The sequence below is a fragment of the Pleurodeles waltl genome, chromosome 10 (genome assembly GCF_031143425.1).
Source record: "Pleurodeles waltl isolate 20211129_DDA chromosome 10, aPleWal1.hap1.20221129, whole genome shotgun sequence".
NCBI lineage: Eukaryota > Metazoa > Chordata > Amphibia > Caudata > Salamandridae > Pleurodeles > Pleurodeles waltl.
The window spans coordinates 36,554,131-36,581,680 of record NC_090449.1 but is presented as its reverse complement, the minus strand read 5'-3'; the positions used below and the strand labels follow the sequence as shown (position 1 = coordinate 36,581,680).

At 46.0% G+C, this 27,550-nt stretch overlaps 1 protein-coding gene across 1 annotated transcript in view; it reads left to right on the top strand.

Annotated features, from left to right (window-relative positions):
• LOC138261005 (chemokine-like protein TAFA-1) overlaps nucleotides 1–27,550 on the top strand; it is a 232,744-nt gene that overhangs the window by 93,214 nt on the left and 111,980 nt on the right. The window contains exon 2 of the mRNA XM_069209596.1: nucleotides 5,730–5,884. Coding sequence (XP_069065697.1) covers nucleotides 5,740–5,884 — 145 coding nt within the window. The 5' untranslated portion in view covers nucleotides 5,730–5,739. The remainder of the gene's footprint in view (nucleotides 1–5,729; nucleotides 5,885–27,550) is intronic.

The following is a 27,550-nucleotide window of genomic DNA, read 5'->3' as shown; positions in this document are numbered from 1 at the left end:
ACTGCATTGAAGTGTAAGATGCGTGTGCTATGGCAATAAGTGACACTGCATTGGAGTGTAAGATGAGGGCGCTACAGCAGTAAGTGACACTGCATTGAAGTGTAAGATGCGTGTGCTACGGCAGTAAGTGACACTGCATTTGAGTGTAAGATGCGTGTGCTATGGCGGTAAGTGACACTGCATTGAAGAGTGTAAGATGCGTGTGCTATGGAGGTAAGTGACACTACATTGAAGAGTGTAAGATGCGTGTGCTATGGAGGTAAGTGGCACTGCATTGAAGTGTAAGATGCATGTGCTATGGCAGCAAGTGACACTGCATTGGAGTGTAAGATGCGTGCGCTATGGCATTAAGTGACACTGCATTGGAGTGTAAGATGCGTGCCCTACGGCAGTTAGTGACACTGCATTGGAGTGTAAGATGCGTGTGCTATGGCAGTACGTGACACTGCATTGGAGTGTAAGATGCGTGTGCTACGGCAGTAAGTGACACTGCATTGAAGTGTAAAATGCGTGTGCTACGGCAGTAAGTGACACTGCATTGACGTGTAAGATGTGTGCGCTGTGGCGGTAAGTGACACTGCATTGACGTGTAAGATGTGTTTGCTATGGCGGTAAGTGGCACTGCATTGAAGTGTAAGATGCGTGTGCTACGGCGGTAAGTGACACTGCATTTAAGAGTGTGAGCCTTTGATATGGGTGTTGAGTGATACTCCATCGAAATATAAGAGGCTTGTGATATGGAAATGAGTGTCACTTCATTGAAGTGTATGAAGCTTATGGTATTGGAGTGAGTGATAGTTCAGTGAAGAGTATGAGTCTTTGATATGGAGGTGAGTGACACTCCATTCAAGTGTATGAGGCTGATGGTACAGGAGTGAGTGATAGTTCAATCAAGAGTATGAGGCTTATGGTAAGGTGTGAATGATAGTTCGTTGAAGTGTATGGGGTTTATGGTACAGGAGTGAGTGATAGTTCACTCAAGAGTATGATCCTCATGGTACAGGACTGAATGATTGTTCGTTCAAGTGTATGATGTTTATGGTACAGGAGTAAGGTGGTGACGCTCCACTGAGGAGGGTGAGGGCACTGTTGGTGGTAGTGTGACGCTCCCTTAGAGGGCTGTGGAGGGTGATGTAGACTCGAATGAGACTCCACTGAAGTTCATGAGACCAGTGACAGAGGAGAGGGTCAGAGCTCACTGAGGCCCTGATTATGAGTTTCCCGGCACTCGGATCACGTGTGATTTTTGCATGAGTACCCTGTGAAATCACGCAGTACCGTTGAACCCCATGCAGTAGGGGGGTGCCAGGTTGGATCGATTATTCTGGCCCCAAAACCCATGCGGAGTTCCCCGTTCGATGGGGTTTACCCCCGGTCTTTACCACCCGCTCTGAGTAGCTTGTAAATGTACAAGCGGGTCTGTCGATGGGTGGGCGGCGAGGGACTAGGTCTGAAGTTAGAAGAGAGAATGGGAAACTTTCCTAGTTCGGGGGAGGGGGGGCAATGCTATGCCCCGTGCTCCCGCCCCCCCCCCCCCCCCCCTCCCCGTCGTTCTGAAAAATGTGGAATGAGGCTTCGGTGCTGCTGCAGCCAAAACTCACGGGATTTTTGCGCCCAGAATTACCTGCTGGGAAAGTCTGTTCAGTTTCTTCCACACCCAGGAAACCAGGTGTGGAACCCCAGGTGTGGAAACCAGGTGTGGAAAACCAGGTGTGGAAACCCAGCTCATAACAGGGTGCTGTGAAAGTAACGCATACAAATAGGTGTTAATGTAACTCCGCCTAACTTGTAACCGGGGCCCTAGCGTATGAGGCCTGTGGTATGAGGATGAGTGAGACTCCACTGAAGAGCATGAGATCTGTGATAGAGTGAGTGAGACTCCACTGAAGAGTATGAGACCTGAGATACAGGAGCGAGTGAGACTCCACTGAAGAGTATGAGACCAGTGATACAGGAGCGAGTGAGACGCCACTGAAGAGCATGAGACCTGTGATAGAGTGAGTGAGACTCCACTGAAGAGTATGAGACCTGTGATAGATTGAGTGAGACTCCATTGAAGAGTATGAGACCTGTGATAGAGTGAGCGTGACTCATTTGAAGTGCATGAGACCAGTTATACAGGAGTGAGTGAGACTCCACTTAAGAGTATGAGGCCAGTGATTCAGAAGTGAGTGAGATTCCACTGAAGAGCATGAGGCCAGTGATACAGGAGTGAGTGAGGCACCACTGAACTGCATGAGACCTGTGATAGAGTGAGTGAGTCTCCACTGAAGAGTATAAGACTGGTGACACAGTGAGTGAGACTCCACTGAAGAGTATAAGACCTGTGATAGAGTGAGTGAGACTCCACTGAAGAGTATGAGGCCAGTGATAGAGTGAGTGAGACTCCACTGAAGAGTATGAGACCTGTGATAGAGTGAGTGAGACTCCACTGAAGAGTATGAGACCTGTGATACAAGAGTGAGTGAGACTCCACTGAAGAGTATGAGACCTGTGATAGAGTGAATGAGATTCCACTGAAGGGTATGAGGCCAGCGATTCAGGAGTGAGTGAGATTCCACTGAAGAGTATTAGACCAGTGATGCAGGAGTGAGTGAGACTCCACTGAAGAGTATGAGGCCAGTGATACAGGAGTGAGTGAGACTCCACTGAAGAGTATGAGACCAGTGATATAGGAGTGAGTGAGACAACTGAAGAGTATGAGACCTGTGATAGAGTGAGTGAGACTCCACTGAAGAGTATGAGACCTGTGATAGAGTGAGTGAGACTCCACTGAAGAGTATGAGACCAGTGATATAGGAGTGAGTGAGACTCCACTGAAGAGTATGAGACCAGTGATATAGGAGTGAGTGAGACTCAACTGAAGAGTATGAGACCTTTGATAGAGTGATTGAGACTCCACTAAAGAGCATGAGACCTGTGACAGAGTGAGTGAGACTCAACTGAAGTGCATGAGACCAGTGATACAGGAGCGAGTGAGACTCCACTGAAGAGTACGAGACCTGTGATAGAGTGAGTGAGACTCCACTGAAGAGTATGAGACCTGTGATAGAGTGAATGAGATTCCACTGAAGGGTATGAGGCCAGCGATTCAGGAGTGAGTGAGATTCCACTGAAGAGTATTAGACCAGTGATGCAGGAGTGAGTGAGACTCCACTGAAGAGTATGAGGCCAGTGATACAGGAGTGAGTGAGACTCCACTGAAGAGTATGAGGCCAGTGATACAGGAGTGAGTGAGACTCCACTGAAGAGTGTGAGGCCAGTGATACAGGAGTGAGTGAGACTCCACTGAAGAGTATGAGACCAGTGATATAGGAGTGAGTGAGACAATTGAAGAGTATGAGACCTGTGATAGAGTGAGTGAGACTCCACTGAAGAGTATGAGACCTGTGATACAAGAGTGAGTGATACTCCACTGAAGAGTATGAGACCTGTGATAAAGTGAGTGAGACTCCACTGAAGCGTATGAGACCTGTGATAGAGTGAGTGAGACTCAACTGAAGAGTATGAGGCCAGTGATACAGGAACGAGTGAGACTCCACTAAAGAGTATGAGACCTGTGATAGAGTGAGTGAGACTCCACTGAAGAGTATGAGACCTGTGATAGAGTGAGGGAGACTCCACTGAAGAGCATGAGACCTGTGACAGAGTGAGTGAGACTCCACTGAAGAGTATGAGACCAGTGATACAGGAGCGAGTGAGACTCCACTGAAGAGTATGAGTCCTGCGATAGAGTGAGTGAGACTCCACTGGAGAGTATGAGACCTGTGATAGAGTGAGTGAGACTCCACTGAAGAGTACGAGACCTGTGATACAGGAGTGAGTGGGACCCCATTGAAGAGTACGAGACCTGTGATACAGGAGTGAGTGGGACTCCACTGAAGAGTATGAGACCTGTGATACAGGAGTGAGTGAGTTTCCACTGGAGAGCACGAGGCCAGTGATACAGGAGTGAGTGAGACTCAACTGAAGAGCATGAGGCCAGTGATACAGGAGTGAGTGAGGCACCACTGAAGTGCATGAGACCTGTGATAGAGTGAGTGGGACTCCACTGAAGAGTATGAGACCTGTGATAGAGTGAGTGAGACTCCACTGAAGAGTATGAGACTTGTGATAGAGTGAGTGAGACTCCACTGAAGAGTATGAGGCCAGTGATACAGGAGTGAGTGAGGTACCACTGAAGAGCATGAGACCAGTGATACTGGAGTGAGTGAGGCGCCACTGAAGTGCATGAGGCCTGTGATAGAGTGAGTGAGATTCAACTGAAGTGCATGCGACCAGTGTTACAGGAGTGAGTGAGACTCCACTGAAGAGTATGAGACCTGTGATAGAGTGAGTGAGACTCCACTGAAGAGTATGAGACCAGTGATACAGGAGCGAGTGAGACTCCACTGAAGAGTATGAGTCCTGTGACAGAGTGAGTGAGACTCCGCTGAAGAGTATGAGACCTGTGATAGAGTGAGTGACTCCACTGAAGAGTATGAGACCTGTGATACAGAAGTGAGTGAGGCACCACTGAATAGTATGAGACTTGTGATAGAGTGAGTGAGATTCCACTGAAGAGTATGAGACCTGTGATAGAGTGAGTGAGACTCCACTGAAGAGTATGAGGCCTGTGATGCAGGAGTGAGTGAGAATCCACTCAAGAGTATGAGGCCAGTGATTCAGGAGTGAGTGAGACTCCACTGAAGAGTATGAGACCTGTGATAGAGTGAGTGAGGCTCCACTGAAGAGTATGAGACCTGTAATAGAGTGAGTGAGACTCCACCGAAGAGTTTGAGACTAGTGATGCAGGAGTGAGTGAAACTCCACTGAAGAGTATGAGACCAGTGATACAGGAGTGAGTGAGGCTCCACTGAAGAGTATGAGACCTGTGATAGAGTGAGTGAGACTCCAGTGAAGAGTATGGGACCTGTGATTGAGTGAGTGAGACTGCACTGAAGAGTATGAGGCCAGTGATACAGGAGTGAGTGAGAGTCCACTGAAGAGTATGAGACCTGTGATAGAGTGAGTGAATGAGACTCCACTGAAGAGTATGAGACCAGTGATAGAGTGAGTGAGGCTCCACTGAAGAGTATGAGACCTGTGATAGAGTGAGTGAGACTCCACTGAAGAGTATGAGACCAGTGATGCAGGAGTGAGTGAGGCACCACTGAAGTGCATGAGACCTGTGATAGAGTGAGTGAGACTCCACTGAAGAGTATGCGACCAGTGATACAGGAGTGAGTGAGACTCCACTGAAGAGTATGAGACCTGTGATAGAGTGAGTCACTCCTTTGAAGTGCACTAGACCAGTGATACAGGAGTGAGTGAGGCCCCACTGAAGTGCACTAGACCAGTAATACTAGAGTGAGTGAGGCACCACTGAAGAGTATGAGACCAGTGATGCAGGAGTGAGTGATACTCCACTGAAGAGTATGAGACCTGTGATAGTGTGAGCGAGACTCCACTGAAGAGTATGAGACCAGTGATACAGAAGTGAGTGAGGAACCACTGAAGTGCACTAGACCAGTAATACTGGAGTGAGTGAGAAATCACTGAAGTGCATGAGGCCAGTGATATGGGAGTGAGTTAGACTGCACTGTGGTGCGTGAGACCAGTGATATAGGAGTGAGTGAAACGCCAATCAAGTACTTGGGGCCAATGCGGGGGTGTGACTGACACACCATTGAGGTCGATGAGGGCCTGGTGGACACTCTTTGACATGTCTGCTGTTCCTCTCTCTCCAGCCCCTTGGCCATGCGGTGGTGGATCCCTGGTTTCTGTCTCGCGGTCTGTGCCATCTTTGGTACCCATGATGCCTGGGCCCAGAACCTGCACTTCGCCCCTCAGTGGCACCACCACTATGAGTACCAGTCTCCGGGGGACCAGTTGCCTATTATCAGTAAGTGTCTCTTGCAAGCCACCCTCCTCTTGATATTAACCATCATGTGAATGTCATACAAGTGTCAGGCCGTCAGCATTTGAAACACAGTGTGGACACAGCAAACTTTCTTCTAACATAGAACAGACATAGCCTATAAGCGGCAAGCTTCGCTGACACACCGGACAGCCACAACCTGGACAAGGGAAGGTTCACTCTTACTCACAGCCTACACAGCTTTGAAATGGCAAGCATCCCCTGCAAAGAACAGGAACAGCTTCCCTCAAACACAAAGCAGGCACACCCTAGACCTGGTAAGCTTCCTATACATAGTGTGCACCACATGGACGTGACCAGCTTCCCTGACACACAGCGCAGTTATCACATGGACACTGCTGTCTTCCCTCCTATACGTGACATGCACCACATGGACGTGCTAAACTTCCCTAACACATGGACCAGGTACAACCTGGACAATGCTATTGTCCCTCCTATTCACGACGTGCACCATATTGACAAGCTTCCCTGACACGCAGCGCAGGTACCACATGAGCACTGCTCTCTTCCCTCCTATACACAACGTGCACCACACGATTATGCCAAGCTTCCCTGAGACACAGACCACGTGCCACATGGACATTGCTATCTTCCCTCCTATACGCAACGTTCACCACATGGGCATGCCAAGTTTCCCTGACACATGGACCACATACAATCTGGACACTGCTCATTAGTGCAAGCTTTCCTCATGCATATGTTATAATTAAAGCATGGGCAGAACTGGTTCAAGCTTCTCTCACACATATGTAATGGATAAGATATGAAACCTTATTGCAAACTTCCCACATACACGTGTAATGGATAAGAAATTGACAGCCTTGGTGCAGGTGTCCCTCACACACATGTAGTAGATAAGACATGGGCAGCTTGGTGCAAACTCCACACACACATATGTAGTGGATAAGACATGGGCAGCCTTGGTGCTAACTTACCTCACACACATGTAGTGGATAAGACATGGGTAGACTTGGTGCTAACTTACCTCACACATGTAGTGAATAAGACATGGGTAGACTTGGTGCTAACTTACCTCACACATGTAGTGGATAAGACATGGGTAGACCTGGTGCAAACTTCCCTCACACACAGGTAGTGGATAAGACATTGCCAGCCTTGGTGCAGGGGTCCCTCACACGCATGCAATGGATAAGACAGCCTTGGTGCAAGCTTCCCTCACACTCATGTAGTGGATAAGACATGGGCAGCCTTGGTGCAAGCTTCCCTCACACTCATGTAATAGATAAGACACAGACAGCCTTGGTGCAGGAGTCCCTCACACGCATGCAGTGGATAAGACATGGACAGCCTTGGTGCACACTTCCCTCACACTCATGTAATGGATAAGACATGGACAGCCGTGGTGCAAGCTCCCCTCACACATATGTAATGGATTAGACACGGACAGCCTTGGTGAAAGCTTCCTTCACACTCACGTAATGGTTAAGACACAGACAGCATTGATGCAGGCGCCCATCACACTCATGTAATGGATAAGATATGGACAGCCTTGGTGCAGGCTTCGCTCACATTTGTGTAAAGGACAAGACATGGCCAGCCTTGGTGCAAGCTTCCCTCAGACTCATGTAACGGATAAGACATGGACAGCCTTGGTGCACGCTTCAATCACACTCCTGTAATGGATAAGACATGGACAGCCTTGGTTCAAGCTCGCCTCACACACATGTAATGACAAAACATGGAGAGCCTTGTTTCAAGCTTCCCTCACACACATGTAATGGATAAGACATGGACAGCCTTGGTGCAGGCATCCATCACACACAAGTAATGGACAAGACATGGACAGCCTTGGTGTAGGTGTCCTTCACATGCATGTAATGGATAAGACATTGACAGCCTTGGTGCAAGCTTCCCTTACACTCATGTAATAGATAAGACATGGACAGCCTTGGTGCAGGCATCCATCACACGCAAGTAATGGACAAGACATGGACAGCCTTGGTGCAGGTGTCCTTCACACGCATGTAATGGATAAGACATTAACAGTCTTGATGCAAGCTTCCCTTACACACATGTAATGGATAAGACATGTAGAGAGCCTTGTTTCAAGCTTCCCTCACACACATGTAATGACAAGACATGGAGAGCCTTGTTTCAGTCTTCCCTTACACTCATGTAATCGATAGGACATGGATAGCTTTGTTTCAAGCTCCCCTCACACTCATGTAATGGATAAGACATTGACAGCCTTGGTGCAAGCTTCCCTTACACTCATGTAATAGATAAGACATGGACAGCCTTGGTGCAGGCATCCATCACACGTAAGTAATGGAAAAGACATGGACAGCCCTGGTGCAGGTGTCCTTCACACGCATGTCATGGATAAGACATTAACAGCCTTGTTTCAAACTTCCCTCACACACATGTAATGACAAGACATGGAGAGCCTTGTTTCAGTCTTCCCTTACACTCATGTAATGGATAGGACATGGATAGCCTTGGTGCAAGCTTCCCTTACACTCATGTAATAGATAAGACATGGACAGCCTTCTTGCAGGCATCCATCACACGTAAGTAATGGACAAGACATGGACAGCCTTGGTGAAGGTGTCCTTCACACGCATGTAATTGATTAAACATTGACAGCCTTGGTGCAAGCGTCCCTTACACACATGTAATGGATAAGACATGTAGAGAGCCTTGTTTCAAGCTTCCCTCACACACCTATAGTGACAAGACATGGAGAGTCTTGTTTCAAGCTCCCCTCACACTCATGTAATGGATAAGACATGGACAGCCTTGGTGCTAGCATCCCTCACACAGCTTAGAGAGGCTACAGACAGTGGTAGTTCAAACGTCCTTCAGACACATAAGTGCAGCAGAGACAGGAGCAGTGATGGATTCCCTCACACAGAACAGTGCAGCGTGGGCTGCAGCAGTGAAAACTTCTTTCCCACGGAGAAGGCACAGCACAGACAGCAGTTGTGTGGATCCATCTGTCCTTCCTGGTATTTCTGTTTTTAAATGTTGAGCTGCAGGTTACAGTGACTCACCAGGGAGAGGTGTTCACTTGATATAGCACAGCTTCTGATGCACAGTTACATGGGCGAGATGTGCATTTTACGTGAACCCTGCGGTCGCTGTGCATGGCTGTGTGTGTGCCTAGTTATTGCATTTTAGGTGAACCTGGTGGTCTCTGTGCATGGTTGTGTGACTGTGCCTAGTTGCTGCATTTTAGGTGAACCTGGGGGTCTCTGTGCATGGCTGTGTAACTGTACGCGTTACTGCATTTTAGGAGAACATAGTGTTCTCTGTGCATGGTTGTGAGTGTGTGTATGCCCCTAGTTACTTCATTTTAGATGAAACAGGTGCTCTCTGTACATGGTTGTGTGTATCTGTGTGTGTGTGTGTGTGTGTGCCTAGTTACTTCATTTTAGTTGAATATGGTGCTCTCCGTGCATGGTTGTATGTGAATAGTCTTTAGCTTTATCATAGTATCTCCTGGTGCACATGTGTGCACTACTTCATGGTGTGAAGGTACCCAGCTGGTACTACTGCAGCGTCTGACTTTCCCATAGTGGCATCTCTGGACACCCAGACCTACTAGCACAGCCAGGCCCCTGCAGAGTACCCATCAGCAGAGAGAGTAACATTAGGATGGCCTTCTAGGAGGAGAGTTCCACTGCTGAAAGGGGGGTTGTTGAGCACTGTCTTCAGTATGGCACTTTGCCTCAAGGCGAGCAGGGTGGAGGATGGTACGCAGTGTTCTCAGCTGCTTGAACCTGGACTCCATGCAGATGCGATGAGGGCACCTGGACAACTTGAACTTTTACTCAGAAAAACAAAAATGTGATGTTAAATGGAATACCTAAATAAGTCTCACCCACTGGTAAATACACTGGGACGTAGACCAGTCCATTGTGTTTTTTTGTACACTTATAACAATTTATAATATAACAAGTGAGTGTTTAAGTACATAGAGCTTCATTTAGATATTGGCGGACGAGTTACTCCATTACAATGGTGAGAGATATTCCATTTGCTGAAACATAAATCCCATTATTTCCTATGGGATTTATATTTCGTCAGGCAGGTTATTCGTCACCATTGTGACAGAGTAACCCATCTGCGGAAATCTAAATCAGGCCCTTAGTTTGTTGATCGAGGGTTCTAATTATCCTTTGAGCCCGTCTGGAAGATATCCAACAGCTGGTGTAAAGGATATCTGGCAAAGGACCAACACCCTCCTTTTATATGCTTGGGTGATGCTGGAAATGATTTAACAGAGCTACTTAATGTAGGTTGCAACATGTGCCTTGAAGCAGCACACCTGTAGTGTGCACTCTCCCAGGTTTTATACTTCACGTGGCAATCCCCCGTCAATCACCTGGGAGTTCCCTCAAACTTCCCACCTTTATCCCATCAAGATGGTGGTCTGGGTTCAGCTAAGCAGAAATTCAGATTAAAAAAACACAAAACAATGGATAAAACTGTGGGATGACCTTTTGTGGCCTCACTGTGTATATTATCTGATGCACAACACTTCTTGGCTCTCAAAATTATTCCAACAGAAGCTTGTGGAAAGAAGGGGGTTGGGAACACACTCCCTCACATCGCACACAGTTCACCACTTTGCATTATGGTAAATGCAGTTCACATTAGTGCTTACTTCAAATTTGACTGTAGTTTTTTTTCACCAAAGTTGGTGCAGATTGTGCTGTATATCTCTAAATAAATACATGCATACATTTTTGGATTTCATCCTTCATCAGCAGCAAGCAAAGAAATGTCATCTGTGGTTGCTATTAATGCGGCCTAAATCTTCACAGGTCACAGTCCCACTCACAGGCACACAGGTGCGCCTCCACAGCTCGCCACCTTCCTGGCTCAAACTCTAGAAGCACAAAACACTCCAGGAAAGTCAAGAACGATGAAATGTAAAGAGCGAGGAGTAAGGTGAACAGTGAGAAGCATAAATACTGAAATTAGGACGGTCAACCCAGGCAGCGCCTCCTTCCAACACAGGGAAACCAAAGGGAGCCCTGATTGGCTACTCTCTTGTAATAACCTAAAAAAGGATAAGATGGGATTCTCCATACACTCCTATGCGAGGAAGTGTCCTTGGGTGGCAGTGGCAGCTGGAGACTCATGCATTAGAAAGAGGGCTTCTTAGTCTTCCTGTCACATCCTCTCTTCTAGGGGAGGCAGTGTGCCTAGGAGTGATTCACTCCTCGGTGTGTGAGCTCTTCTGTGAGCTCTTCAGCAATCTGCCCACTGACTGTCAACTCAGGTCACATGCACAGTCATAGCTGGAAGCTTGGAATCTCAGCCAAGTTATCTGGCAATCCCACATGACTTCGTGGCTTTCATGCCAAGATCACACACGCTCTCATGCACACTCACAAACACTCACACACATCAGCTCAGAAACAATCATACACACCCAAACACTCTCACACAGACTCACAAACACACACACACATTGCTCAAACACAGTCACACACAAACCCATAAACTCTTACACAAACTCACAAAGACACACACACACCCTCAAACACAGTCCCACACACCCACACAAACTAACACAACCAGACCTCACCACAAAAACACGACACTCAACCTACATCAGATGCACATAGACACACATACATGAGCACACCCGTACAGGCACAAGCACACACAAGAACACATACATACCCCACACACAAACACAAGCACACTCACCCACTCCAAGACACACACACATGCACAAACACACCTTTTATTAGATGGTCTACCCCAAATCTCCTTTATCCTTGCTAGGTACCTGCACTGATGGACGCATCCATGCCGCACGAAACCAGAGAACTATTTTCCTTGCTAGGCATTATTTTTCACTCTAGCTGAGGACCTCAGCTCTATTCAGGCTTTCACATGTTCCTGGACCTGAAGCAGGGGTGGGTCTTCTGATAAGGCGGAGGAGCATCGTCCCCCCTGCCAGCAGAGGCAAACGAAAAATGAAATGATAACAACGTTTATAATTGAATTTTTCGTTAGGAGCCGAGTCTTGGTGGCGGAGTCATAAGAAAAATGGTGGAGGAGTGGTGTGCACTGCTGTCAGTGCGCATGTTAGTTTGGCCGGCCGTCTTTGGACGGCCAAACCGATATGTGCATTGACATCTCTCCAACCCAGCTGCATTGTTGGGTGGAGAGCAACAGCAGGCACAGGCTCCCAATCCCCCTGGAAGCACCAATCCCAGTCCAATCCCAGTGCTGATCTCATGGGTATTCTCTGCATGAGTTCAGCATCTGGATTGGCTGTAGGGGACTCTGGGAGCCCAAGCCTGTGAACACACACATCGGAAGAGCGATAAGCGGGGAGGGGCGAGAGTAAGTTCTGTTTTCTTTGCCTACCTATTGCTGTCCCCCCCCACCCGCCACCACACTACCTTTCCCTGACTCCGGCCGCTACTGACATGAAGCACTAACGTACCTGCAGTGAGCTGTACTGGCTACCAGCCCTGACCACCCCTGGCCATTCCCCTCCCTGCAAGCCACACTGATGTGCCAGAGTGTCATGTAGTGAGTGGCTATGTGTGAGGTAACAAATAAAGCCATGGCTGCCTGGCCCGCCAGACCTATAGGTTACAGCAGGCTAATCAGTGTTCTGCCTTGGTGACATCTATGAGTAAGGTTCATATAATGGAGCAGATAAGTTGCTATATTTTTTGGGGATGTTTTTTGGCATGGCAGCATTAATCGTAGTGTAAGATCTCCTCGACATTCAAGTATGTTGTAAAACACGCTCTGGATCCAAGACGCTGGACATTGAGTTGATACAGCCGCTGTCCACTTCAAAGAGATTTCACAAGGTGTGAACTTGGATTTCTAAACTCTGTGTCACCCAATTGTGGTGCTCCCATTTTCACAACATCAGTAGACTAGGATATGGATTGGGACTACCCTTCTATTGTGAAAATGTGTTACCACCTTAGGAAGTTGTATTCCTAAACTGTAAACTTTGCACTTGTATAGCGCACTACTCACCCGTTAGGGTCTCAAGGCGCTGTACGCATACCGCTGTGGAACCCCTCCTGGCTTTTCCCTGTGAGGCGCCCACTCCTGGACAGCCCCAGGGTAAAGCCAGGCATCAAAGCGCTGTGAGGGCCGTTGTGGAGATTAAGCAAGCTATTGCCCAGAGCTGGACCCATTAATTAGATTAGGCACCGAGGTGAGAATTATCTGGTCCAGGGGAATTAAGCCTAAGGCCCGCCAAGGTGGGAATTGAACCCTGGTCCCAGGCCAGATCTCTGCATCAGGGTCTGCCGCTCTAACCATTGTGCCACACTTCTCTCACTCCTCACCCAGCTCCATGAGCATTGCCATCTGCTTTTTAACAAATCCTCCCAGAGAAACCTGAAATGCTTGTAAGCTGGCAAGCGCATTCCAGTTGCCTCCTCGCCATTCTTAATAAGGTCTACTCTTGAGTTTTGTTGATTATTAAAATCATGAACCGGGCACGCTAGAATCAATGCAGCATCAGTCTAGAGTCGAGCTGATTTGTTCTGTTTAGTTACAACCTTTTGGAGTTAGTCAGAGTGAAAATGTGCCCTCAGCTGCCTCACTGATTGCTTCTTCTTTGGAAGAAAGGTATATATATATCTTGGCTCCAGGTATTTTTATATGTTGGAGACGGGCACCCCGCAGGCACTGGCCGAGCGGTGGGGACTGGAGACTCCCATATCATTTGGCAGATCAGTCTTCACCAGATTCAAGGTCATATTAACAAACTGAACCTGCCCTTTTTTCAAATATAAAGCGCTTTACTGTGGTCCAGGGCTTGACATTTATCAGTATTAGGAATATTGGCCCTCATTGCAACCCTGGCGGTCTTTGACCGCCAGGGCTGTTTCATCGGTTTCACCACCAACAGGCTGGTGGTGAAATCCAGGGTATTACTACCGCTGCGGAAGCGCCGCGGTCGCACCGCCGGGACCGGCGGTTTTCCGCCACCTTTGTCCCGGTTGGAGTAATCCTCAAAGGCAAGCAGCGCTGCCCAGCCTTTTCATGGCAGTTTGAACCACCATGAAAAGGCTGGCGGAAAGGGGCAGCTTTTCACTGTCTGGTGTGCAACTGCATCCGTCGCACAGCCGCAACACCACCGGCTCCATTTGGAGCCGGCTCCTGTGTTGCGGCCGTGATCCCCGCTGGGCCGGCCGGCGGAAACCAGGTTTCCGCCCGCCGGCCCAGCGGGGATCTCCTAATGGCCACGGCGGGAGTGTGGCCGCATTGGCGGCCGCCCGGCGGTCCAACCTTGGCGGGCGGCTTCAGCCCCATTGTGTTGTAACCTGGCGCTTAATAACAATGCCATATGATGTTGCTGGACACGTAGAAGTTGTGATGGATAAACTGAATGGCGGCGTGAATGTATTTTGTGCTGTAATGGAGACACGATTCTAGCTGAGTTAAGAACTGTAGGAATGATAATTATCTCGATCTCCTCCGGAAAAAGCACAAGCTCGCACAGGTGAAATGATTATGGTTTTGAAGTGACCTGATAAACATTTATATTTTACAAGATTTAACGTGAATATACAGGTGATGAATATATATCACCACATTACCATCACTTTTTTGACGTTAATTTGGTGATATTGTGTCAAAAACACTGCACCATATTTACGAAGTGGCGCAATGCATGCATTGTGCCACTTTGTAACACCTTGTGCCACATTATACCTGCACCAGGCATAATGTATGCAAGGGTGGCGTTCCCCGTTAGGGGGGAAGGAAAAATGGCGCATGGAAATCTAAAAGACTTCTTTGCGCCTTTTTTTTGGCATTTTTAACGTCTGCTCTGAGCAGGTGTTAAAAGGGGGCACACCATTGTTTTCAATGGACCCCATGTACTGTTCAGCGTTAGCACCAAAATTTTAGCGCTAACCCTGAACAGTAAATCAATAGCATAAAAAATTCTGACACTATTGCCCCCTGCCCTGCGCCATGGTGCGCAGTATTTTAAATACGGTGCACACATGGTGGCGGTAGGGGGGCGCTAAGGGGCGTGCCACTTTTCTTAAATCTGTCCCATAGTATTAATGGTGCTGCGCCTTTGTGAAATGTCAAAAGCGAACATCTATCTGTGATTAATTGATGAACTTTTGCTGTCATCCAGCCTAGAACTCTGGAAAGAGCACAGGGGAGCAGAGGAGAGATGGAGGGCAGGCAAAGTTCATTACGGTTTTAAAGTGAACCGACATGTTTTCATCTTTGTGAGATTTAAACATGAACACAAAGCATACTAAGTGCTGCACAGAGTGGTAATCATACTGCGCATTTCTGAAATGTGCCATGGTTGATTTCAAAACATAATCTGAATGTTTTGAATGTTATATATTTTATATATATATATATATATATATATATATATATAAGGAAAAGGGGTTGCATAGCGTTGCCCTTATGCACCTTTGTATGGGTATAGTTTAGTTTGGAAAGTACTAATGTCTGTTAGGATTGTATAATCTGCTGAACAAACGGCAAGGTTATAACGTCGGGGTTGATCAGGGTCGGTAGCTGGGATGCTTCTCCCAGCGCAGGCTTCTTTATCTAAATAAACTTATTTTAGCTTTAAAACATGGGTGCATATTTACAAGAAAGTGACGCATCAGTCCTGATGCAGCACTTTTTTGGCATCGCCGTGTGCCCCCCTAACAACTCTGTTTGTGCGCTGTATTTACAATACGGCACACCATGGCGCACGTTAGGACAATAGCGCTTCGCAGGATTAGCACTAAAAAATATGGCGCTAATCCTGAAAACTCAAGGTAGGCCCTTTGAAAACAATGGCAGTGTCACTTTAGCGCCTGCCTCACGCAGGCATTAAAAATGACTCTAAAAATGGCGCAGTAAAAGATTGTACATTTCACTGTGTCATTTTTACGGGCCTCCCTGCGTGGAAATGCTCCCCTTGAATACATTAGGCCTGGCGCTGGCATAATGTGGCGCTAGGGATTACAAAGTGGCGCAGTACATGCATTGCACCATTTTGTAAATATGGCGCAGGGAAATGGCCTCCTTAACGCCACATTAGCGTAAAAAAATGACACTGGTGTGGTGCAAGGAGGCGTAAGGGGCTTGTAAATATGTCCCATGGTCTCTCACACCTCGTCAAACCTATCTCCCTGACTGAGGGTAATATCAAATTGTGCATTGAGACATGACTTTTAATGTGCCCACAAGCTCTTGATACAGTGCGATATCACCCTAAAGCCACGAGTGTTGGGTCATGGCACTGGAAATTTCACCTATGACCTTTTGAATAATTCTAAATATCACATGTGATCCTTGGCAGAGTCAAACTCTCCCTCACAGGACCTTTGTTTTAAGAGGCTATTTCACCTCCTTGGAGCTGACTCCTGAAAGCCTCCTGGGGGCACTTAGGTCCATGCAGCCCTATAAACATTGTTGCATGTGGTATTTTTTCCTTTTTAGGGTCGAGCCTGCATCGCATGCGATTGCACATGCGTTTCGCTTGCGAGACGCTTTAGTACATAGAAAAGGTCTCAGAGCCCCGTTCACATTATGTCAGTGTCTATCATTGGTTCGTGGGCTTGCCTTTCAAAATCTGCTTGCTTTCATTAGTGGAAAGCATGCATACGTCATGCCATTTCCGGTGGTTAGCCCTCCTCGAGCTCAGCGACCAAGTACTGAAAACATGCGAGGCTAGCTGTTTCCCGTCAGGTTTGTGGACTACTTTTTATCTTTATTTTCGCAGGACGATCTTGCTTGGCAGAAGTCCAGCGCTTTGCAGGACATCGACCATGTTACATAGTTAATTGCACTTTTGCCGGTTACGTACATAATTGCACTTTTGCATAATTGCACTTTTGACAATAGGTTTCACTACGAGTGAACTGTAGCAGCGCGATCGTGCTTTTTTTTTGCATTTTTTTTCTTTTCTACCTGCATGCCGTCTTCAACTGTCTGTACGAGTGAACTGTAGCAGCACAATCGCGTTGTTTTTTTCCATTTAATGTGGCAAGAAAAGTCCGGTTGGGAGTTTACAACTGCTAAAAGCTGTAACTCGGAGAAATGCGAGACCCTATTGCATTGCAAATGCTTGTTTTACTTGAAATGCATTTGGTTGTACTGTTTACTCCCACAAGGGGAAGGCAGCTGTGATTCCTTGCCCTGAAACCAGTATATTTTGGTCCCCTGCTCTTCTGTTACAACATGTTTTTAAATAAATGATAAAAGACCAGGGGTTAGATGTACCACCCACAATGTTTGCAACTCGCAATTTGCATTTTGTTTGCAACTCGCAAATTGCGAGTCGTAAACACTGATGTACAACAGTATCTGAGACACTGTTTGCAATTCCCAAATGGGTCACATGGGACCTGCCTCATCAATATTCACGAGGCAGGTCGCAATTTTAAAGAAAAACAGGATGCATTTCAAAAAGAAAACTGAAAGGTTTTCTTTTCATTTTTTTACAGTGGAAAGTGGTCTGTGGGACCACTGCCTGTCTTAAAAAATGTTGGTGCCCCCATTCGCAAAGGGGGAGTGCCTCTTGGGGACCCCTTCCCACTTGTGAATGTGTTACAACCTCCTTCAAGAAGTCAAGAAAGTTTGAATGTTTTGCAACTGCATTCCCGGTTGCAAACCATTCATACATACCAGTGTGACTCGCTCTTAGAAAGGAACACCCTTTACACGCCCCTTTCTAATAGAAACTCACAAACCCTATTTTACGAGTCGGTAATAGCTATTGACTCACAAAATAGGGTTGATACATAGGGAAAGGCATTTCTGGGACTAGTAAAATGTCTTGTACATCTGGCCCCAGACTTGTTACTTCTTGATGCAGCTATCTTTGTATACTTTGTTTTCTTCTGTCCCCAAGGTAGGTTTTCTTAACTTAAGGCTGCTCATTGGATCTAAAACCAAAGGGAGGCCCATAAACGTTTAGGCCTGCGGCCCCACAAAAGCAACTGAAATGCCCGAAAATGGGTGCACACCTGTTTGAGGATGTTGGTCCTCATATTAGTTCCTGTCCACCTTAAAACAGATGAAAATCTTTAGGACACGAATGAACATTAGACCTCATGGTATTGCTAGTCGACATAATGTCAGCCTGATTCTTTTGTCAAACACACAAAATGACTAGAACTCCACCATCCTCCGTGTTTCAATAAGACCAAGTATTTCCCCACCTTCAGTACATCTAGAGCTAAGGTAAACTTTGATTCACCTTTACTCACATATCCCAGTCGTTTAGGGATTACCAAGTCTCCTACCTGTACATCCATCTGTTTCACATGAAATGTAGATACTTCTTTGTCTTTGCTTGTACCTTCTCCACTCTAGTTCTTAGATCATTTGATCTAATGTTCAGTTATACATATACTAAATCAAACATTCAAAGAGGAAAAACTTTACGAACAGAGGCCCATTTACTCAATACGGCGAATGATGCCACACTTGTAGTATAATTTGGTACATTCAGATACCTCCAAATAGTGCTTTGGAAATATTCTTCCACTTCAAAATTAGAAGCTAACACTGTTTGAATACCTTCTTTAAAACCTTGTTGACTCTCTCAATTAAACCATTTGACTGTGGTGAGTACATTGCCACACAGCAATGTGCAGTTTCTAAACACGTGAAAACCTTCTTCATGTTCTCCCATACAAATAGAGGACCATTATCAGAAACAATACCATTTGGAAAACCTTCGATTAAAAACAATTTCTTAAGAAACCCAATAGTTGTATCAGTAGGTTTACTATACAAAACAATGAAACATCTATTTAAAAAAGTCATCAACTATCAAGTACTGTCTATGCTTGCCAGGCCATATCAACGGCCTTACAAAATCAATAGCAATTATCTCCCAAGGTCTCCCTGTGAAAGGAGTCTAATTAAGAGGAGTTTTGCTAGTTATCCAATGCTAATTTGAAATCTTTCAAGAACGTTATCAGTCAACAACACCTTCCATTTCTGGCCACCAATAAAATGCTCGCAAGATTCTCTTAGTTGCAAAATTACCTAAGCAACCTTTATGGGCATACTGTATTAACTTCTTCCTTATTCCTAGTGGAGGTACAAATGCATTACCTCTCAAAATAATGCCTCCTTCCACTGTGATCGAACATGTGACTCCATCCACATATGGAGTACATCAGCTTCAACTATGAGTTGCTTAACTCCACAAAAAGCCTCCTCATGTGCTGGACTCTAATAAAATGTTTCTTTCTTCTGAAACAACTTTTTAAACAGTTCTGTTAAAAATAACATAACCACACACAAATTGAATGTAATATTCACTCAAGCAACAGATGACCGCAAACACCTTGTCCAATCGGTTAGAGGCATCAACAGTAGCCTTGCCTAAATCCAATATCGGCTTGATATCATTCTTTGAGATGCTGTGGTCTAAATATTCACCTTCTTGAACTCCAAATTTGCACTTGTCTAATTTGATTGTCATTGTTGTCCCATGAAAAATGTACAGCACTTTACCCAACATTACATCATGTTGTTTGACTTTCAGCAAAAAATAATATATCATCTTGAAAAGCCTGAACATTTAGTACATCTTTTAGGGATTATCAAGTCTCCTACCTGTACATCCATCTGTTTCGCATGAAATTTAGATACTACTTAGTGTTTGCTTGTATCTTCTCCACTCTAGTTCTTAGATCATTTGATCTAATGTTCAGTTGTACATCTACCAAATCAAACATTCAAAGAGAAAAAAAACTTTACGAACAGAGGCCTAATTACTCAATAAGGCGAATGGTGCAACACCTGTAGTATAATTTGGTACATTCAGATACCTCAAAACATTGCTTTGGAAATATTCTTCCACTTCGAAATTAGAGGATAGCACTGTTTGAATACCTTCTTTAAAAGTTTGTTGACCCTCTCAATTAAACCATTGGACTGTGGTGAATACATTACTACACAGTAATGTTCTGTTCCTAAACACTTAAAAACCTTCTTCATTTTCTCTGACACAAATTGAGTACCATTATCAGAAACAATAACATGTGGCAAACCTTCGATTAAAACAATTTCTTAGGAAACCCAATAGTTGTATCAGTAGGTTTGCTGTACAACACAATGAAACATCTATTTAAAAAAGTCATCAACTACAACTATCAAGTACTGTCTATTCTTGCCAGGCCATGTCAACGGCCTTTCAAAATCAATAGCAATTATCTTCCAAGGCCTCCTTGTGAAAGGAGTCTAATTAAGAAGAGTTTTGCTAGTAATCCAATGTTAATTTGAAATCTATTAAGAACGTATCAATCAACAGCACCTTCCATTTCTGGTCACCAATAGAATGCTCGCAAGATTCTCTTAGTGGCAGGGTTACCTAAGCAATCAATATGGGCATACTGTATTAACTTCCGCCTTATTCCTAGTGGAGATACAAATGTATTACCTCTTAAAATAATGCCTCCTTCCACTGTGATTGAACATTTGACCCCATCCACACACGGAGTACATCAGCTTCAGCTATGAGTTGCTTAACTCCACAAAAAGCCTTCTCATGTGCTGGACTCTAGTAACATTTTTCTTTCTTCTGTAACAACTTTTTAAGCAGTTCTGTTAAAAATAGCATACCCATACACAAATCGCATGTAGTATTCACTCAAGCAACAGATGACTGCAAATACCTTGTCCAATCGGTTAGAGGCATCAACAATGGCCTTGCCTAAATCCAATATGGGCTTGATATCATCTCTTTGAGATATTATGGTCTAAATTGTCAACTTCTTGAACTCCAAATTTGCACTTGTCTAATTTGATTGTCATTGTCATCTCCTGGAAAATGTAAAGCTCTTTACCCAACATTGCATCATGTTATTTGACTTTCAGCAAAAAATAATACATCATCTTGAAAAGCCTGAACATTTAGTACATCTTGAAATAAGCAATCAATTAATTTCCAGAAAACACTCAAAGCTGAAGCAAGTTCCAATGGTAGTTACAAAATTTGAAATCCCCAAAAACTGTTACAAAAGTAGTGAGAAGCTGTGATTCCTCGTGTCTATGTAATGGTAAGCAGCTTTTATGTCAATAATGTGCTGAAAAACTGGTGTTACCAATAAACATTAACATCTTTTTTTATTTTGGGTATAGGGTGATGATCCACTATTATCTGTTCATTCAAAAAGCGAAGGTCCACACACATTCTTAAATCACCTGACATTTTGTGTGCTATCACAACACATGAAGTCCATTCTGACACCTCCACTGGGGCAATGATACCATCCTTGCCCACATCATCAGGCATGATTTTGAGCTGTGCATGCACATTGATTGATACATCTCTCACACCCAGTCTTGTTTTCATACACCCCAGGTTATTTGTTTAATCTGGAGTCTACATTTTTGCTCCGACTAACCGTCATGACACAACTCTCCCACTGTTCTCTCGACTTAATATGGGTATCAATGCCTGGTTTAAGGATTAAACGTGATCAGCCTTAATCCCATGAACCAAGTAGATTGCGTCTTTTCTTTACCCCACATATCTTTGTAGAAATTAACCTACCACTAAACCTTAAATCTTCTTCAAAATACCCTAACATTACCATGTCAAGTTCTCTGTAGGCTTTGGGATTAATATCAGTGGGACAAAATGTGTTACCTCTTCATTTCTCAAAAAACACTGTATCGGATATTATAGTCATAGATACCTTTTGATCAGCCATAATGTTAACTTTAAACCACCAATAACAATGTTACAAAATGGTCCAATGGACCTGTTATGCATCTTCCAACATAACAGTCAGACCTAAATTGCTTAATTTTGTTAACCAAGACTGTGTATCCAGAGATACATTGGAGAAATGTACATTCCTCCTTCCAACAATTAGACTTGTATATCTTCTCTCTGTAGCCTTGTATTGTTTAGCAAAATGTTCAGTTTTATGGCACTTGTTACACCTTTATCCAAAAGTGGGACAGTTAGGAAAATTACCAGCATGCGTTTTAGACCCTCGGTGTAGCACACCTTCATGTTTGCGTCTTTGAGAAAATGGTGTACTTCTTTACAATATCTACTTTCTGTCAGTGATGGTTATTGTGATGACCACTTGTAACATCAACTCCAAAAATAGCCCTCTGACCCGCAGCCCACTGGGTTCTATTCAGTACCAAGAAGCCCCAGTGTCAAGGCACAAGTCTAGTAGATGCAGGATGGGCTGGGTGCTGCACCACTGGTTTCAGATATGTCTCTATGATGCAAGGCTCTCAGGTTTCACAGAGTTGTAATGATTATTGACTCTGAATTTCTGCGCTGAGTGTCTGGTCTCAAGGAAACCATCACAGACATAATAATAACATAACATGTGTGTTTGTAAACCATAAGTTCACCCTGAATGAGTATCTTGGCTCTAAACTAAGATGTTACCCAACTAAATTGTACTCTTTGTTATCGATCTCAAAAGGATATAAGGCTGAGTGGACCCACCATGACTGAGACTTGTGAACATGCAGTCAAAGAAAGATCTGTGCAGTGAATGCATTAGCCCACTGAGCCACCTGCTCCAACATGTCGGTAGCACATGCAAGGGTCGCATTTTCAACCGGACCCAACTTTGCTCGAGGCTGTCCAAGTCAGTACAGCTGGCCAGCACTTAGACCCCAAGCATTTTAAAAAAGGACCCTCCAGTGTCAGTTTTTACTATGTACTCGAGACTTAAATGAGACTTCATAGACTTGAATGCTAATCAGAACCGTCCATTGCATTGACGTTCATTTAAGTGGTTCAACTTATTTTTCTGCATTTTCTATTATAGTGTTTTACTCTGTTTTTTGTTCAGTAGGATCTTACTTTTAATATGCATTTCTCATGCCTTTCGTGTGCATTGTACTCAGGGACACTGGAATTGTGCGATTCTGCAGCCACGTAAATTTTTGCATAATTATGCATTTGCCGCATTTGCCACGTAATCCATTGTCTGCTGCATAATCTGCAGATTTTCACAAAAAAAATAGCTCCTAGCCCAAGCGGATCAAAAGTTACAAAAAATATAGCAGCTCTGATTCCTGAGCTCTAGAATGGTTTTTGCTAGTCATCTTTAAGTTGCTTATTATTGTGTTTGGGTGTTAAATTGTTACTAACAAGGTAAAACTCTATTAATAGACACTATTACCAGGTGTAAAAATGACAAAATAATGAAGTAATACTATCACAAAATGTGACGTATTATGCCACTTAATTTGCATTTCCTTGCCGCGTAATTTATCCAACCCTGCCACATAATTTAGGTCTCCTTTGCTGCATAATTCCAGTTCCCTGATTATACTTGAACGGCATAGTGATTGTGGCTTTATGCGTGTTGTCCAACTTTCCATTATCACAGGACCCTCTGTGCGCTTGAGACACACTGAGGTACAGATTGGAAGCACTAGCACCACATTAGCATCATTTGTTTTACACTAATGTGGCGCTAGGATTCAAAAATCACAGCACCAGATTTATAAAGTGCCGCAATGCATGCATTGCGCCACTTTGTAACCCTTCGCACCACATTATGCAGGTGCCATGCATAATGTATGCATTGTGGGTGTTTCCCATTAATGCAGTGGTCTTCAAACTTTTTAATGCCGCGCCCCCCCAGTTGAAAAATAAAAATCAATGGGCCCCCCTCAGAATTTTTCACAATTATTTTAGAAAGATAGCAATGTTTAAATATGTCTAAACCTATTTAAACATTGCATTTAAGTACTGTTACCTTTTTAAAACTGCAATAACATGCTTCTGCTGACAACAAAGCCATGTTATCTGTATAATATTTATTTTGGCCAGAGTTTGGCGCCCCCCTCCCCGGGATCACTTGAGGCCCCCCTAGGGGGGGCAGCCCCCCCAGTTTGAAGACCTCTGCATTAGAGGGACCGCAAAAATGGTGCAGTGGAATCTAAGAGATTCCATTGCGTCATTTTTTGCGGCTACTTTTAACGTCTGCTCAGAGCAGGCATCAATAGGGGGCGCACCATTGGTTACAGTGGGCCCCTATGTACTGTTCATGGTTAACGTCAAAATGTTGTCGCTAACCCTGAACAGTACATCAATAGCGTCAAAAATGTTGACTTTTCTTAAATCTGCCCCTGAGTGTGTAGGGAAAAATTGTATGTGCACAGACGTCACAAGATGTTTATTGGGGTGCAGGGGCACTATGAGTCATGTAGCGCATTTTGGGGGATTCATTCTAAATACACTTCCTCCCCCTGCCATTTTCTGACATTGTCCCCCACATCTAACAAGAGAGGGAGCCGCCCCCCACAGACCTCCCCGCCACGCGTTATCGCTCACACACATCTCCTGCTACCAGCCAGCAAAGTGGTCCAGCGCCTCGTCGGGGGTAGTAGGCGCTATATAAATGCTCATACTATCTCTCGTTTAAATGAGAACAGCAGAGCCCCTTCCCCAGTCAGCAAAGTGCTTCAGCCTCGTCGGGGGTAGTAGGCGCTATATAAGTGCTCCCGTTTAAGTGAGAAGAGCAGAGCCCCCTCCCCGGCTCCCTGGCAGTGTCCGATGCACCAGAGCCTGCCTGGCGCTGCCCACCCTCAGGGTGGCATCTCGCTGTTCCTGCCAGGGCCTCCCACTGCCAAGCTGTGCAGCAGGCTGTGCGCCCGCCTGGGATGGGGGAAGGGGGGGAAGGAGCCGAGCAGAGATACCCGGGCGGTGCCAACCGCGGGCGAGGATGAGGACCACCCACTCACCCCCACCCGAGCGCCCCCATCCCAGCGCCTCCCAGCACCGGAGCTTCATTCAGGGGAGGAGCCTGTGCCAGGCAGACAGGGTGCAGAGGACGGTGACCTGATAGTACAGGAAGGCAATCCTAGTACTGAAAGGACGAGCAGCGCTAGTACTGAGAAGAAGAGCAGCCCTAGTACTGAGAAGAAGAGCAACCCTGGTACTGAAAGGAAGGATAGCCCTAGTACTGAGAAGAAGAGCAACCCTGGTACTGAAAGGAATGACAGTCCTAGCACTGAGAAGAAGAGCAACCCTGGTACTGAAAGGAAGGACAGCCCTAGTACTGAGAAGAAGAGCAACCCTGGTACTGAAAGGAAGGACAGTCCTAGCACTGAGAAGAAGGGCAAGCCTAATACTGAAAGGAAGGGAAGTCGTAGTACTGAAGCTTCGTCCTAATATGTAAAGGGAGGGCACCCGTAGTACTGAAAAAAGGAACTCCTAGTACTGAAAGGAATGACAGCCCTAGCTCCGAGAAGGGCCGTCCTAGTACTGAAAGTAAGGGGAGTCCTAGTACTGAAAGGAAGGACAGCCCTAGTACAGAAAGGAAGGGAGGTCCTAGTACTGAAAAGAAGGGCAGTCCTAGTACTGAAAGGAAAGGCAGACTTACTATAGAAATGAAAGGCAGTCCTAGTACTTAAAAGAAGGACAGGCCAAGTACTGAGAAGAAGAGCAACTATGTAAAGGAAGGATAGTCCTAGTACTGCAAGGCGAGACAGTCCTGGTAATGAAAGGAAACAGAGCTCAAGTGCTAACAAAATAGTCAGTCTAGTACTGAAAGGAAGGGCAGACCTGGTACGAAGAGGAAGGACATCCCTGGTACTGAAAGGAAGCAGAGTTCTAGTGCAAATGAAATGGTTAGTCTAGTACTGAAAGGCAGGACAGTCCTAGTACTGAAAGGAAGGGCAGACCTGGTACTAAAAGAAAGGGCAGTCCTGGTACAGAAAGGAAGGGAAGCCCTAGTACTAAAAGGAGGGACATCCCTGGTACTGAAAGGAAGGGCAGCCCTGGTACTGATAGGAAATACAACCCTGGTATTGAAAGGAAAGACAGCCCTGGTACTGAAAGGAAGCAGAGCTCTAGTGCAAATGAAATGGTCAGTCTAGTACTGAAAGGAAGGACAGTCCTAGTACTGAAAGGAAGGGCAGACCTGGTACGGAGATGAAGGGCAGTCCTGGTACTGATTGGAAGGGCATCCCTGGTGCTGAAAGGAAGGTCATCCCTGGTACTGAAAGGAAGGGAATCCCTGTAATTGAAAGGAAGGGCAGCCCTGGTACTGATAGGAAGGGCAGACCTGGTACTGAAAGAAAGGGCAGCCCTGGTACTGAAGGAAAGGGCAGTTCTGGTACGGAAAGGAAGCCCTACTACTGAAAGGAAGGGCAGTTCTGGTACGGAAAGGAAGCCCTAGTACTGAAAGGAAGGGCAGTCCTGGTACAGAAAGGAAGGACAGTCCTAGTACTACAGGATGGGCATCCCTGGTACTGAAAGGAAGGACAGTACTGGTACTGAAAGGAAGGGAGTATCCCTGGTACTGATAGGAAGGGCAGACCTGGTACTGAAAGAAAGGGCAGTCCTGGAACGGAAAGGAAGGACAGTCCTAGTACTGAAAGGAAGGGCAGTCCTGGTACTAATAGGAAGGACAGTCCTAGTTCTAAAAGGAAGAACAGTCCTAGTACTGAAAGAAAGGGCAGTCCTGGTACGGAAAGGAAGGACAGTCCTAGTACTAAAAGGAAGGTCAGCCCTGGTACTGAAAGGAAGGGCAGCCCTGGTACTGAAAGGAAGGACAGTCCTAGCACTGAAAGGAAGGGCAGCCCTGGTACTGAAAGGAAGGGCAGCCCTGGTACTGAAAGGAAGGACAGTCCTAGCACTGAAAGGAAGGCCAGACCTGGCACTGAAAAGGGCACAGCCCTAAGGATATTTGGTACAAGGGGCAGTTACCTTCTGTCCTAGAAGGCTCAAATTCTAATCCCGGCTCGTCCTTTGATCACAAATGGTGTGATTCTGGGCACCTCTTTCTCGCACCCGCGCCCAACATAAAGAGATAGACCCCTGGAGACAGTGTAACTGAGCTCTGTAGAGAAATTACTGTTTTCTTCCAGTTCCATGTACCCACCACATCCGGGTTCCTGTTTTAACAAGACCCAACACACACAACATTGCCCTTCACACAGCACTTTGTACTCGAGCAAGGCCCCCCGTGCACCTCTGCACCCTCCCGGACTCGCTCACATCTGTAATCCGAGGGGGGTCGGCTCAGTTTGTAAGAATGTGCCTAGAGCAGCGTGAATGGGTCGGTTCCTTTGTTAGTAGAATGTGTGAACTTGAGTGAGCTGTGGGTGGACGCCCCTGGTGTCTAATGGGTGAGACAGGCACAAGTAAACGTTTGCGTAGACATCTGGTGGAAGAGACGCTGCTGGACCTCATGGCAGTCCCTTGTGGCATATTTGGGCTGTGTTGCATCAATATTAGCAGTGCTGTCATCACCGGCCCTCCTGACACTCCGCAGTGACGTCGGGCCTGCTCACCTGCGCCCTCCAGGGCCGGGATCCACCCTGGCGTCGCCTTTCGTGTTTGGCACCCAGCTCCGTCCGGTGTCCGGCAGTCCGTGTCCTTTCCACGTGGGCCCAGCCGGCCGGAGGCTCCTCCATCCTTGGGGGACTGACTTCCAGCTCCACCGGGAGGGGGGCTGGACTAGGGTGAGCAGGTGCCCCAGGCTTGCAGGGACAGTCCCAGATTTCCACGACCAGTCCGGGCAAATGTCACTCACAATAGCCCATGTACCAGTTTTCCTACATTGTTGACTGAACTAAGATGGGGGCAAGGCTTCACGTGTTGCAGTGCAGAACAAGTTACCAGCACGTGGCAGAACACACGGTATTTAAGACAAATCATGTGGTTTGTAAAAGCTGCAT